General features: G+C 46.0%; 2 protein-coding genes across 5 annotated transcripts in view; one reads left to right on the plus strand and one right to left on the minus strand.

Moving 5' to 3' along the window:
• LOC144149826 (luciferin 4-monooxygenase-like) overlaps positions 1–2,554 on the plus strand; it is a 146,564-nt gene extending 144,010 nt beyond the window's left edge. For all 4 annotated transcript variants that reach the window (XM_077681504.1, XM_077681513.1, XM_077681518.1 and 1 more), the window contains one exon: positions 2,072–2,554. In XM_077681504.1, coding sequence (XP_077537630.1) covers positions 2,072–2,208 — 137 coding nt within the window. In that variant the 3' untranslated portion in view covers positions 2,209–2,554. The remainder of the gene's footprint in view (positions 1–2,071) is intronic.
• A 6,496-nt stretch (positions 2,555–9,050) lies between these two features.
• The window catches only part of LOC144149840 (putative 4-coumarate--CoA ligase 1), a 109,669-nt gene continuing 104,633 nt past the window's right edge, over positions 9,051–14,086 (minus strand). Inside the window, exons 9-10 of the mRNA XM_077681533.1 lie at positions 11,972–12,229; positions 9,051–9,733 (exon numbers count right to left, since the gene is read on the minus strand). Coding sequence (XP_077537659.1) covers positions 9,597–9,733; positions 11,972–12,229 — 395 coding nt within the window. The 3' untranslated portion in view covers positions 9,051–9,596. The remainder of the gene's footprint in view (positions 9,734–11,971; positions 12,230–14,086) is intronic.

The following is a 14,086-nucleotide window of genomic DNA, read 5'->3' on the forward strand; positions in this document are numbered from 1 at the left end:
TGGTCCGGATGCAAACGATGTTTTATTCGCTGTGAAATCAATCATCTAAGTTAAAATTTTGATCTTCCTGCTGAATCATGTGGTTTCGTCATCTACAATGACATCACAGAAACCGATCGCTCTGAAGCCGATTGGGAAACCTTGTTTACCGTTAGTGAACCTAGATGGCGGCACCATACCGTGGCAAGCAGTTTTCTGCCTCTGGTTTGTTTGTGACCGTATTTGAACCTGGCTTGTTTTTGTTCAGGAAGACAAAAATTGGCCGCGTATCTGCTCCTTTCGTTCTAAATGACGTCAAAAGACGATAGTCTTTATCGGCTTTTGCGAAGTAAATGCCTCCCTTCGCTATAACCGCTCACCTCTCATGTTGTTCCTCCTGCGTCGCGCTCCTCCCAAGTTAAAGACGCCAAATGTTTGCTTAAATCATTTTAAATTTCCCGCGTTCCACTGCTCCAAACCGGGTGTCTCGATGCGAACGCTGCCGTACGGCGAAGACGCGCGTTAATCGAGGCACCCTACTTCAACGTTTATAGAACCGCGTTTCCCTACTCCACGTGCGTTGCAAGCAGAACGTGGAAACTATCTAGTGGAACCTTGCGTAACTGTTGCCGGTTGGTTTCTTAAAATGGCGCCATAAGCTATAGTGGCGCGGGCGACAGCAGGTGACGGCGGAGTTAATTCTTTTTCTGCAGTTGATGAAGTATTTAATTTCGCAAAAGTGAAGCATGTTTGAATTTTTATAAAGGAACACTGCAAATATCACTTCTGTATTGATTTGTTGTCTCATATTTGCGTAACGTATTGTTCTTTTTCAACAATGTTGACAAGTATGAACATTACACCGGACCAAGACGGGTAGATTTAGCTGTGACTATATAAGACGATTGCGCAGGCATTGTTTTGCTTTGGCCGGGTGGCTGAATCGAGTCACAGACAGACAGACGGACAGACAGACATACAGACAGACCAAAATTTCTGGGTTTAAGTAGCCCAAGAAAGACTATCGTCTTTAATAATCGTTTCGCGGAACATAGTGCTCGCTCGACAAATATGGTCAAGTAAGACACCGTTGCTTGCATCAATCAGCCAGTGTCGTCTGAGACTACCCCAAAGCGGCGCAGTCCTGTGTAGCTAAACCAAGCATATTGCGCGCATTACCAACCGCAGTAATCATCGGCACTTCAATGTTTATGTGTGCTTTCGTAACTTCCACTGTTTGTCCCACCATTCTTACTGCTTTAAAAAGAATGTGCCCTAAATTTAAGCGCAAATAGCTCGTTCGGCAAGCTCTGCCTAATTTGCGTTTGCTTTTGCCGGCCTCCACCAATCGCAGAGCTGGCTGGTATGACATCATAGGTTCTGTTGCGGGAAATGAGCGAGTGGGTCGCATGAGCATTCCCTTTTTTCCTGATTATATAGCTTATTTGAGCGAATTTTACGATAAAAGTGGTTTCAGTATGATTCTAACGAGGCAATCTTTTGAAAGAACCAAACTTGTGTTTTGTCTCATGGCCCCTTTAAATTCGATTCATATAGCTTAAATCCCGAGAAAGCGTGCGATTGCTCCACCCACGGGCGCTTCTCCGGCGCCCAGTCATCTTGCGCCGTGTGGCAAGACAGACTTACAAGTTTTGAATATCTTATGCACTGCATGCTTCGGCCCTCCCCAGGTTTTCGCTAGTGGAGATGGCCCGTTTTTCATTTCTTTCAGGAATTAAGTTTTAAATGACCGCCTGCGTTGGGCTTCTCTCTTCCGTGTGTGTCCCTGTAGCACTGTATGCATCTGTAACAACGACGTTTGCTGGGTCCTGTTCTGAAATTTGTTGTGCTCGTCAGGCAGCTTGGTCCTTGAGTTCTTCAGGGTGAAGTAGGTCCCAGGGACTGCTTTAAAGTGTGTATGGCGGTGATATAGTGCAGAAAACGACGACCACCCTTCAAGACAAATCGAAGCGGCCAATGAAATTTAGCCTACCATATGGAGCAGAATGAGACCCGTAATTAATGTTTTAGGGCCCGTAATAAACTTTACCAGCCTACTGCGTACCTTACCACGATGTTTTTTTCTTTACAGATAAGTTGTCTTTTCACAAGCACTTGCATGGTGGTGTAGAGTTTGTGGACAGCATTCCGCAAACATCCAGCGGCAAGGACATGCGGAGGGAGTTGAAGCAGTCCTACATTGAGCGGTACGGACAGGCATTGAAATAGAAAAACAAGAAAGTCGTAACCGGTCTTCCTACAAAGGACAGTGCATGTTCGATGCTGCCTGAACACCTATGAAAAGAAGCTGGACTGAAGCAACTTAATGTTCAGCCGAAAAAGTTGTCAACTTCCGGTCACTGCTCCGCACAAATTTCTCTGTTGCAATTAGTTGTACCTCTAAATGCCGACGGCGGCAAATATTAATGTAGCAGGACCTATTTTTTGTCATGCAAATATATCCACACTGATCAGTTCCGACACATTTATGTCATTGTTACCTGTTGTAATTATATTTGCTTTTTATTCTCCCTGCTTGGACCACATGTACGCTTCTATCGCATTAAAGGTGCTACTACTATCACTACTGGTGTGTTCCTTCCAAACTTCTCTTTACATAATCCAACGATGGAAAGTACCAAAGCAACTGAATTGAAGATAGTTTTCATTTTTTCGGTTCCATAAAGGCGGGGAAAGCTTAGTTATTTTTTGCACAATTTTATTTCGCTTGTACGTAAACCAAACGCACAAATGTGCGCTGCTGTCGCGGCCGAAAAGGTGTGCCATCAACGCATTCTCAAATGGTTTAAGGAAACTCAGAGAGCGCTGGAGCACTGAGTCGGGAGCTGTGGCCGAGCGGGAGAAAGAGGGGGTGGTTCGGGGAGGCTGTGGTGTTGTTAACGTATCGGAGAGAGCCAGTCAAGACGAATGCGGACAACACGTTCCTATAGTGCTGAACTTTTGCCTACGGGAAAAACTGTTCAGTGCTTGATGGCCTTTTTCCTCGTTGGATTGCTGAGCCTGTGGAAACGTCTGATGATGGGCTGCAGTATGAACCAACATTGATGCCTGCAAATTTGCAGCAAAGCAGAAATTGTTGTTAGGCGAGTTTCGTGCATCTCGGTGAAAACATGGGCTTTGCGCAATCCAGGACGAGCAGGTGCCTATTTAAGTTTTTCCTGTTTGTGCTTGTCCCGTCTTATCTTGTGCGCAAAGCCCGTGCTTTCAGCAAACTGCGAGCTGCCTGAATAGCACTGCAATATGACTGCGTGCGCCTGAAAGGCGCACGCAGTGGCTTCGCCGCACAGCCGAGGAGTGATGCGGGAAAGTACGGCGGCGGGCCGAGGATTCGTAACAGTTCCTAATCACGCAAAAGCGACAAAATTGACTTTCTCATGGCAGATAGCTTTGGTATACCTGATTTTCTCTATTATGCGTAACATGAGACTCAAGTTAAAATTTGAAGGATAATTACTGAGTGGCACCGTGAGATATTGCAGCGGGGTCCCATAGATGGCCTGCAGAAAAAGACGACATCGTACAGGTGCCCCATAAAGTAAACTTCGTGAGATTAGAATATTTTCTATTTTATGCCGCTGCCAGCATAAATAGAATATGTGCGGCCCAATTTTATTTTAGAATGCCTTTCTTGAAAAGTAATTTAGAGGTTGCTGGCTAGGCACCTGGCGGAGAAATACCTTCAAAATCTCCAACCCGCGGTCTGTTTACTTTTTGGGGCACGTGTACAGGGCCGTCCACTTTAGGTGCGTACGCGGCGCAGCGTGGCCGCGCTCCGCAGAGCGCCAGCGCACAAGACGCGGTCGCGCATTGAAGCTCAGCGGCGCAGGCGCATAGGGGCTTGGAGGCGGGGCTTCGTGTCGTCTGCTAGCGCGGGAGAGCGCCGTGCTTGCTTTGCTGTGAAGCACGCCTACATGTATATAGCGCCGTAGCGCGCAGCGACCGGGTTGCGGGAAAGTGCACTTCTCTCACTACACCACGTTGGGTAGTTTCTGCGAACGACGACTGAGCGCTTCCTCTTTTCAGGTACATGGTCTCAGTAAAATGCATGTACTGTTGAAGGCACTTGAGGACTGGTTTGGCTTGGGTTATATGGTTGAACGCCGAAAAGGACTCTTGCTGCGAAGACGCTGTAGAGAAGGGCTCCGGATAACCACCTGAGGCTCTTTACCGTGCACTGATACCGCACAGAAAACGCGCGTTCTTCCATGTCGCCTCTGTTGAAAAGCGGAACCTGCTGCTGTCATTGAAAATGGGTCTCCCGGCTCAGTATATCCAAGCACCCTAACTACTGAACCACTGTGGCGGACCAGGTCAATTCTGGCGGGTTTCTCAGGACGTCTTCGTACCCCAGAAGTAAAGAAGGTCAAGGAACAAAGCTTCACTTTCTGCGTGTGCTCTCTAATGCAGATGGCCGTATGATTGGATATGCCGCCCGGTCCGCTTTTTTAACAGCAGACCTGTTGTTACTGGCCGTAAGATCGCCGTTGCAAAAAAAAAAAAATAACAAGAAAATTCCGAGCGCTCGTAGACGCGCACCTCGGGGTGACCGCCGAGCGTCCCTGGCACGCGCAGTGGATTTAGCGAAAATAAAAAGAAACTGGCAAAAACCTCGAGGACCGAGAAAACTCCCAGCGCTCGTTAGCGTGTGCCTCGCTGAGACCACCGAGTCCCTGGCTCGCGCAGTGGCTTTAGCAAAAAAAAAAAAAAAAAAAACAAGAACCTCCAGGGCTGTCGTCAACCGCTACCACGCATGTAAAAAACCCCAGCGCTAATGCTAAAGATGTAATGCTAAAGTTGAAAAGACACCCTGCTTGGGAGAGGTCACCGTGACCGCTGCATTCTCTGTAACCCATTATGGATAATTGGAGACATGGCTACGAGTGTGCTAATCCTTCCCGAGACGACTTGAAGATCCCGCCACCGATGCCTCGAGTCGATGACGAAGAGATGGTGGAAGGATGCAATGCTAAGGATGACTTTCCATCCACCACTCGCCACAAAGAAGACGACGATCCCTTTGATGCACATGACGACGATTACTAGCTTCGCAACTATGCGAATAAGCAATGATATTAAAACTAATTGTGTCCGGCATTGCTCACCTACAACAGCTTTGCTATTCAAGTCTTGTGCGTGAGTGCAAGCTTCCCCAAGTTTTTTTTTACTGGAGTGTCACACGCTAAGTCTAGCTCGAAGACGCTCGCAGATTGCTAGATGCGACTTCGAATGTGATAAACGAATGCATGGAAATCGACAACAAATATCGTAAATATGAAAAGAAATCAGCATATGTTCGTCCACAATGCAAATTTTTGTTTATATGTAAGACATTGCTTGCATTATTTAGCACATTGAAAACGTATTGAACATATTGGGGATTTTTTAGTTCGTGGCGTTTGGCTAGGCAATTGGTGTGGGGATGGTTGTGCAGAAGTTGTGGACTTAAAGAATGGAGCAGCTGTTTCACAATTGTGTAGCATGGAACTGGTGACCACAGCTTCATTACTCACGTAGGCCCATTGGGAGGAAGTGCGGCTCGTACCAGAAAGAAGGATACGTAGCAGGTGACAACAAAGCGAAGGGCCGCCGTCTCCCAATAACTCGCCAGGTAGGCAGCGCACCAATGGCTTTGCATTATAGTGTAGCAGACTAGAGTGGGACCAGTCCAGGACTCGGCCGGAGAGTTGGACGATTGTGCTGGGTGCGTGACCCGCTGGCTGGGCGACTGCTTGAACCATTTCGACGATGCGCGATACTCATATATATGAAAAAAAGCCAACACACATCGATAGCAATGTCGCGATCTCGAAACCCAGTCGTTGTGACAAAAATTCCGCGGAGGCAAAATGCACAGACACAAATTTGCTGCGTTATACTTCTGCATATTAAATATATCCTGGTGGCCGAAATTATACGTAGCTCTCCTCTACAGCGGCTCTCATTAAACCAAACCAAGCCAGTTCTGAAATGTTTGCAACAATGCGTGCGTTAAACTTGGACCGCGGAACTGAAAAGAGGAAGCGCTCAGCTGTCGTACGCAGAAGCTACACAACGTGGTACAGTGATAGAAGTGCGCTTTCCCACAACGCGGTCAGGGCACGCTAGGACACTACAAACATGCCGAGAGTTAGGCGTGTTTCACAGCAAAGCAAGCATGGCGCGCTCCCGCGCTAGCAGACGACACGAAGCCCCGCCTCCAAGCTCCTATCGCCTGCGCCGCTCAGCTTCGATGCGCGGCCGCGCCTCGTGCGCTGGCGCTCCGCGGAGCGCGGCCAGGTTGCGCCGTGTTCGCACATAAAGTGGACGGCTACGTTGACGCAGGGTGCCTCCGGATGCGAAGAAGAGAACGATCGGGTTTTGTATTCGGGTGAGGTGCACCGTTGCGAGCGTTCACGATACGTTTCGTTCTTTGCATGGGGAAAATACCCCTACTTCCCAATTGTGTGTATCAACGAAAATGCGCAGTTTTCCCGGCGTAGAATTTTACGCTTCGCAGCTTTTCGTCTCCAAGCATATTGACTTGTAGGCGCCGGTGTACGCAGAAAAAGGGTGAGGGAGCACACGATACTGGTCGCTAGGAAAGACGGGACGAAACGCACAAAGCCACTAACTAAGCCTATCGTGAATTACTAGCGATAATTATTTTTGTGTCGCAAGCTACGCGTCAACCTCATTTGGCTTCGATGTATGCTCTCACCACGACCTGGAGAAAAAATAAATAAAACAATCGGAAAGTTATGCAGAGTGCAGCATCATCCCGAAGTTTTTTTTAATACAATAAATTTTTGCTTTGGCTTGTTATTTTTCGTGTGTTGTTGTTGTTGTTGTTTCGTAGTTGTCTCACTTGTTTACGTTCTTACTTTCTATTTTTTGGTGGTGGGGGGGAAGGGGGTGTCGCCTTCTCTATCAGAACCCTTGGAGATAAAATCACGCCTGCGCCACCTCTTTTAAATCTGTGGATCGCTGCTGTCCGGCGTAGGCCCAGCGTGACATTGCCGGACGTTACTTCGTCGATGCCGCCACCCGTGTTAAGCCAGTGGCTCTGCAATACATAGAGTCCTGAAGTGAACTGATTCGATGACCATGCGGTGATCACGGAGGTAATAGAGGCCAAGATTACATTGTACTAAGACGAAATAGCTGCCGTTGCTAGTACGTTCCAAAATGGTGCTATCTTTTGTTTGTGGTTGGTTGCGCATTCACTTCCCCGACTATTTCCACGTGTGAGTGATATTTAGGCACAAACGTTTCTGTATTCTTCTCATCAAGTAGTTTTAAGTTTTTGTTGTCTGTCTGCTACCACTGTGTTTCAATTTTTGCGGACAGAGTTTTAAAGACGCTAACACAAAAGGCCCATCTTAAACTTATATTTAAATATTCTGAAGAAGGCATGCATCCGGATATTACAGAATTAAGATTTAGCGCAGCGAAAGACACGGATGGTGAAAAGGACGAGACGGGCGCTAACTCGCAACTGGTTTTTATTGAAAAGACGACAAAAGACGGCATGCCCATCCTCTTCACCGTCCGTGTCTTTCGCTGCGCTAAATCTTAATTCGGTAATATGTACCAACTCGCCCAGCAACACGTCTTACTGAAGAATCCGGATATTCCTAGTAAGTACAATAAAACACAGTGACTTGATCAGTACAAACATTTGAATTGTCGGTTTCTCTTTTTAAAGCAATGAATGAAGCCTTATCCAACCCTGCCTTTATAAGTTGTCATTGTTTCGCACAGAAGAAAACCTGCAGTTAATAGAATGAATGAGGAAGAAATTATACAAAATTATAAAAAAATATAGAAAGATTATGAGACACCAGTGCAAGAAACTAGACCCCAATTACCACGAGTGATTTGTTTGAAAACATTAGTTGAATGATATGCAGCATGATAGCAACATGCTATTGTAAGTGACCCTATACAACTTCGAATTGAACGCATTCATTAAAATAAACGCAGTTGTCAAATAAATGTCCCCTACATAGGTGATTGATTGGTCAAGCTTTTTGTATAAAGTGCTCGAGCAGATAAAAATTCAAACCCCTTTCTCAAGAGAAAGAGGGTTTAAACGCCGAGCTTTCTCACATGCAACACGGGTCAAAGTTGAAGTCCAAATTACAAAGTCCTTAGAACGTGTTGGAATGAAGCAATCAGATAGCCGTCGGATTCATTAAGAGAGGGACTCAGGTTCGGTTCTAACCAAGGGAACAGTTTTTACATTGAGGCACTTGATGTGCCTTTGTGGAAACCCATTGTGTAAGTTGGCTTTCCTGCAGTGCATTTTGGGCATAACGATGGCGGCCCAGGTGATAGGCGAACGACGACGTCAGTGGTGCATAGAAAGTTTCGCTGATCATCATCATCGTTTCGTGAAACCCATTGTGTAAACTTGGCTTTCCTGGAGCGCGTTTTGCTCGGACATCGACGCCATTAGTGAGGCATCGAGAGATTCGCTGTAAAAACTTTCGGGTTATTCTGTGAATCTGCTTAGCCGGAACACTCAACAACGACCAGCCACTGTTACCAAAGAGGAAAAATAGGGTAAGTGCTGGGCGAAATTCAACTTGATAGATAACTCGACAAAAAGTGTGGCGCTTTGGTATGCGCTGTGTCCCAGTGAAGATTTTATTCTTAAGAGCAATGGTAACACCTTTTAGATTTTATTCCTTAAACATAACCACTTCCCTTACCCTCCCTGAGCTGTGGGAGAACCTGACGACCAGCGCCGGCTTGGATGCACAGCAGCTCCTGGGGTCCAGGGCTGAGACAGCATGGTCGTCCCATGGTGTCCTGTACTGAGGAACCACTCCCACATCACCAGGCTCGCAATAAAGCTTTTCTTCCTCCCCCTCCCTCAATTAAAGTTACGCCGTTGACGTCAACTCCAAGATGTGTAATTCTAGAAGGTTGCCGAAAATTATGCCGACGGAATTCTCTTCAATGGTCAGGACAAAATGCTGGGCCGAAAGAAAAAGGGCCATTCAGAGATGACGCCATTAAAAAAAAGCAGTATCTACGTGTTGTGTATCAACTAACCGACATGTACCATTATCCACCAAGTGGCAGTCCGATGAGCATCAATGAAATTATCGAACTACTAAGTGTTAAAAGGACTATATATCTGATAATTTCCTAGTTGAAATAAAACTTCAGTGACTTGTACCTTGTTGTTTTTCCGGCAAATTTCGTTGAAAAAATCGGTACAAGAGCTTCCAGGAAAATCATTTTTTTTTGCTTTCGCGCTTGGTGAGTCCTGCCATTTAAACGTGACACAGGCGCTGCCACCAAGGCCAAAGCAAAATTAAAGAAAAATAATGTTCTACCGCTTTGATGTTAGGAATGGCTGCTCATTAGGGCATACAATTCATTAATAAAACAAAGCACCATTTCGTATGAATATAAATAGGATTGGTTTATTAATAGCATATATTTTGTTGTGTACCTATATGTACTGTCAGTATTTGCAAGCACAGGTTTACATGATGTGTGAAAGCATAGGGAAACGAGATCTCGTCTAATTACGTAACAAATACAAAATTATTTATCCCCATGTAGTATTAGGGCTTTGGTATTAAACAGCGCTAAATATCGGTTTACATGGCTGCAGCACCGTTGTTCTTTAAGTACGCATCCTTCAGTGCCCTTCGGAGGTTTTTTCCGGTATCGGACTTCGGGATGCTTGTTACAAATTCGATGCCTCCGTGCAGATGTTTGTGCAATGCCGATTGATCTGTAAGGAAATGGAAAGAAAAAGTTTACGCCCGTGAGAAATAGACATGTACGGGAGAAATTAAGCCTGTGGTCTGGGACAACACCGTCAGCCTAAACCGAATATCTACAATTTTTACCAAAGATAGAGAAGATAGAAAATTACTAACACTTGACATATGTGACCTCAAAAGTAAGTTCGCGTGGGGACAATTCTGATTGCAAGAATCTATCTTGCGAGCGGGTACAGGACCGTGAAATGCATCCGTCAATCGAAATGATCTGCCTAACCCAATTGCCAGGAAACTTGCATGAAGGATTTCGACTTCAGTTCTGTTATTGTCATGGAAAACGAAATAATGCAGAGCCCGCTACTTGGTCATGACATCAAAGACTGCCACCGGTTTTGTAACTTCGAATTCAAATATGGGTTTCTGCCCTCGCATTCTAACATTTCCATTTGTGGCACTCTCGGGCAAGCGGCAGATGCTACGCATGCACGATATCTAAAAAAATTTTCAGGTTGTGAACGACCATAGCGTGCCAGAAGAATGACTCCTTCACAAGACGAGGACAGGGAATATAGCCGTGGGGGGCCAACGCGAACGCAAATAATCGGGATATACACCAAAAACCAAAGAAAACGGCGTTGAAAACGGATGGTTAAACAGCTACAATTTTTTCTACTATATGAAAACAGCGCTTGAAAAGCATAGATGTACTAATCCGTTCCAAAGCAGCGCCGGAAGGTACGAAGGGACTGGCCACTATTTCTGAAGAGGACTAGGGTCTATCTTCAGACCACGTATTACAAGGGTTGCTTTTGAGTCTATGCAATTTGGGGTAATACCAGATCTATCTAAACCTTGTTTGCATCGCTGTTTCGGTTGATATTGAGTTGCTCTTCAAAGGGAAACGGTTTTAAAATAGTACATAAGTACCGGGGCGAGTGTTCGTTATTTGTGTGCGTGTGCGTGAAAAACCGCAGTGAAGGAAAAACAAACGGAGCGGACAGAATGGATGCCACGTGATCTTAACAGCGCTGTGATGTCGTGGCTTCAAACCTGCCAATCAAATTCATTTCAAATTCAGGCGGCGAAGATATATATGAGTATGAGGCGCGGGAGAGGGCTGCAGTTCAAGTTACACCACACTAGGAATGCTTAAAGTGCGCCGAAATCTCGACACACGGGCGTTTTTGTTTATTGCTTTTATAAGAATCAAGCCTAATGATGGATGTTGTGCAGGATGCCGTTTGCTGCATCGAGGTCGGCCCCCTTTGTTTTATAAATTATTGTGGATGCTGTCTGCGCAAAACATTCATTGATGGTCGCTAGAATGCAAGGTTGTTGTTCTGCCTGCTTCATTCAACGTTGTCTGCCTAGGAGTGTTCACGTTTACGCAAAAACCGTAATATACTAGATCGTTCTTTTCGGTGAGGACATACCGCGGTATTCCGTAACAACGAGATGCATAATGTTTGCACTGTGGGATATGTTTTAATTGTACGTACGTAGTGAGGAACATGGTAGATTAAAACAATTGATTGTGAATAAAGCTTTGTTTTTACGGTTGTTATACCAAACTGCCAACTTCTTTACCCCGCCTCACTCAATGGGGTGAAACGGGGAACTAAATGCCAGTTCCCCAGCCGCAACAGCATTTTTCATCGCCCAAAAGTGAATGGATGTTCAATATTTTGTTGGAAGCTGTTCGAAGAGCGATGCGGAGCCTAAAACTAAAAACTTAGTTTTGATAGCGCTGCTCATGTATAATATTGTACACTGTATCTCAAAAATGGTTACAAAATGTTGAAAACACGCTAAAGCTAGCACTTGTTGAAGCGATAAAGACGGCCTAAATAATGCACATAACGAGAGATATTAATTTCGAAACGGATTCGTTAAGGCTGTATACAATTTTGTGCCTTCTCTAATTGAATAAGCAAGCTACAAATTGATTAACTTTTGTATGCACAATTTGTACCGTAAATGTTCCGACGCAAAAATGAAAAGTTTGGCTCATGGAAGCTTAATGTTACTGTTTTCTAGCATACAAATAATTCACTTGGCCACCTAATTTGAAGCTGATTCTTCCCTGCAATGTTTACTGGTAAAATATTTGTTTGCCTGCGTAAGACAGGTGGGGAAGTCAGAATACCTGGAATGTGCGATCGTGGGCTCCGACAACCCTCAGAAAGCGTGCAGGGCTCACAAAACGTTCAACACATTCAGCACATTTCAACGTATCGCTCACCTACCTGCTACTAACTTGGCCAGATTCTCTTTAAGGGCGTCGTCAGCGGAGGCCTCCTCGAAGGGGACGACGAATGCCCTGGCAGCCTCTCCGTACTCGGGGTGCGGCACGCCCGTTACGGCTGCCTCTTTGACCGCTTTGTGCTGCAGCAGAAGATCTTCCAGCTCCGCAGGTGCAACCTGCTGATCCATGCACTTGATCAGCTCCTTCATGCGGTCGACGACGAAAAGCTTGCCCTCTGCGGTGTAATATCCGATGTCACCTGCGTGCATACAGAGACGCACGTCGTCTATCACGGTTAAAGGAACCCTGCAACACTCTTTGAGCAGTGCAAATAAACCTGATTGATTCTTGTGCTTAACGCGCCGACGTAATGCAGCTGATGAGGCGCGCCGTAGTGGAGGACTCCAGATTAATTTTGACCACCTGGGGATCTTTAACGTGCGCCGAAATCTCGTACACACGGGCGTTTTTGCTTTTCGCCTCCATCAGAAAAAAAGCAATGGATGGCAGTACCCTGAAAGTAATTGGTTGGTAATTATATTGTACACGTCACCAAGATTTGTACATTTGGCACTGTTAAAATTTGATTGATTGATTGTAGGGTTTAACGCGCCGACGCAACGCAGGTGATGAGGCGCGCCGTAGTGGAGGGCTCCGGATTAATCTCCACCACCTGGGGATCTTTAACGTGCGCCGAAATCTCGTACACAGGGTGTTTCGCTTTTCGCCTCCATCAGAAAAGCGGCCGCCGTGGCCGGGAATCGAACCCGCGACCTTATGCTCAGCAGCGCAACGCCTTAGCCCCTGAGCCACCACGGCGGTTCGCAAATAAACCTGCGCGACGTCTAGAATGCACCACCTACACCGCCGAATTGATGTCATTTGTGTGGTGGCTGTCTTTTTGGCTGTCGCTGGTCAACTTCACGGCTATTTCTCGCATTTCCTGTGGCGATCCGCCGTCGTCGGCGCTGTGCACCAACCTCTTCTGTACGAACAGTATTGGTGAACAGTACGTACCTTAACGAACAGTATTGGGCCCGTATTGGGCGGAGTTTGAGAGACGAACTCAATACTTCCATTTAAACAGACCACTCGACAACAAACGTTTATTGCTTCAAAAACGCCCTACCAGCCTGAGCGCGCGCTTGCGAGCAAGCAGCCATGCCTGATTTTTTGTAGCACCAGACCGGAAAGACACCCCTAACGTTCCGAAGAAAAGGAGAAAACTCCCCGGCCTGTGGTATATCGACGGCCGCCGTAGAGAATGCCACAAGCCGCTCCCACCTCTGGGAGAGAGCGCGCAGGTTTCGTTGCGGTGTCCGTGGTCGAGTTGAGAGGGAACGATTATGCGCGATTTCTCATCGAGCGTAGTTTTGGTGATACTGAAGGGATTTTCATAATTTTTGCGGGAGGAGATTGCTGGGACAATAGACTTCACCCCAAAAACATTCCGAGTAGTCGATGGTAAGTGCTGCAGGGTCCCTTTAAAGGGTCACTGAAGTAAATTTGTCAAACTTCTGTTTGTGTTTGTATTGCATAGATAGCCTGAAATAAGCCCACTTTTCATCGTTGACCCGGCCGATAAAGCAGTATTTAACTTATAAAGACTGAAAGAACAAAAAGCGCCATGCGGCATTTTTGGCGGCTGCAAAAAACAGTGACGTGTATTCGGGTTGCGATGTGATTCCACAATGTCCAAGATTTTAAAGTTCATGCATATGAACTTGCGTGCTTGTCAGTTATTTTTTTTCATAACGAAAGCTTTAGTACTATTGGAAACACACAGATGAGTCGGAATGTAGCTGCTGGGGTTTATTTCTGGAGAGTTGTTTGAACCACTTTCGGTTTCGATTCGGTGCAACAACATGCTTGGCTTCCGACTTTATCGTTAGTTGCGCATTCTCGTCAACTCAGGAATCAGCATACTGTGCTTCTGTCATGTTGTCGGCCGTAGAATGGGTCAGATAAGCCTGCCGATACCAAAAGCCATAACATCACAATGCATCACAATAGAAGCCAGACATTGACAGGCAGCGATAGAAACACTGAAACCTGTCAACAGCATCGCTTCAATGTTCATATACCCTGCGAACTTGGGCAATCTCCTGTTGAAATA

The sequence above is a fragment of the Haemaphysalis longicornis genome, unplaced genomic scaffold, assembly GCF_048455015.1.
Source record: "Haemaphysalis longicornis isolate Haplotype H1 unplaced genomic scaffold, Haemaphysalis longicornis Haplotype H1 scaffold_1, whole genome shotgun sequence".
Lineage (NCBI taxonomy): Eukaryota > Metazoa > Arthropoda > Arachnida > Ixodida > Ixodidae > Haemaphysalis > Haemaphysalis longicornis.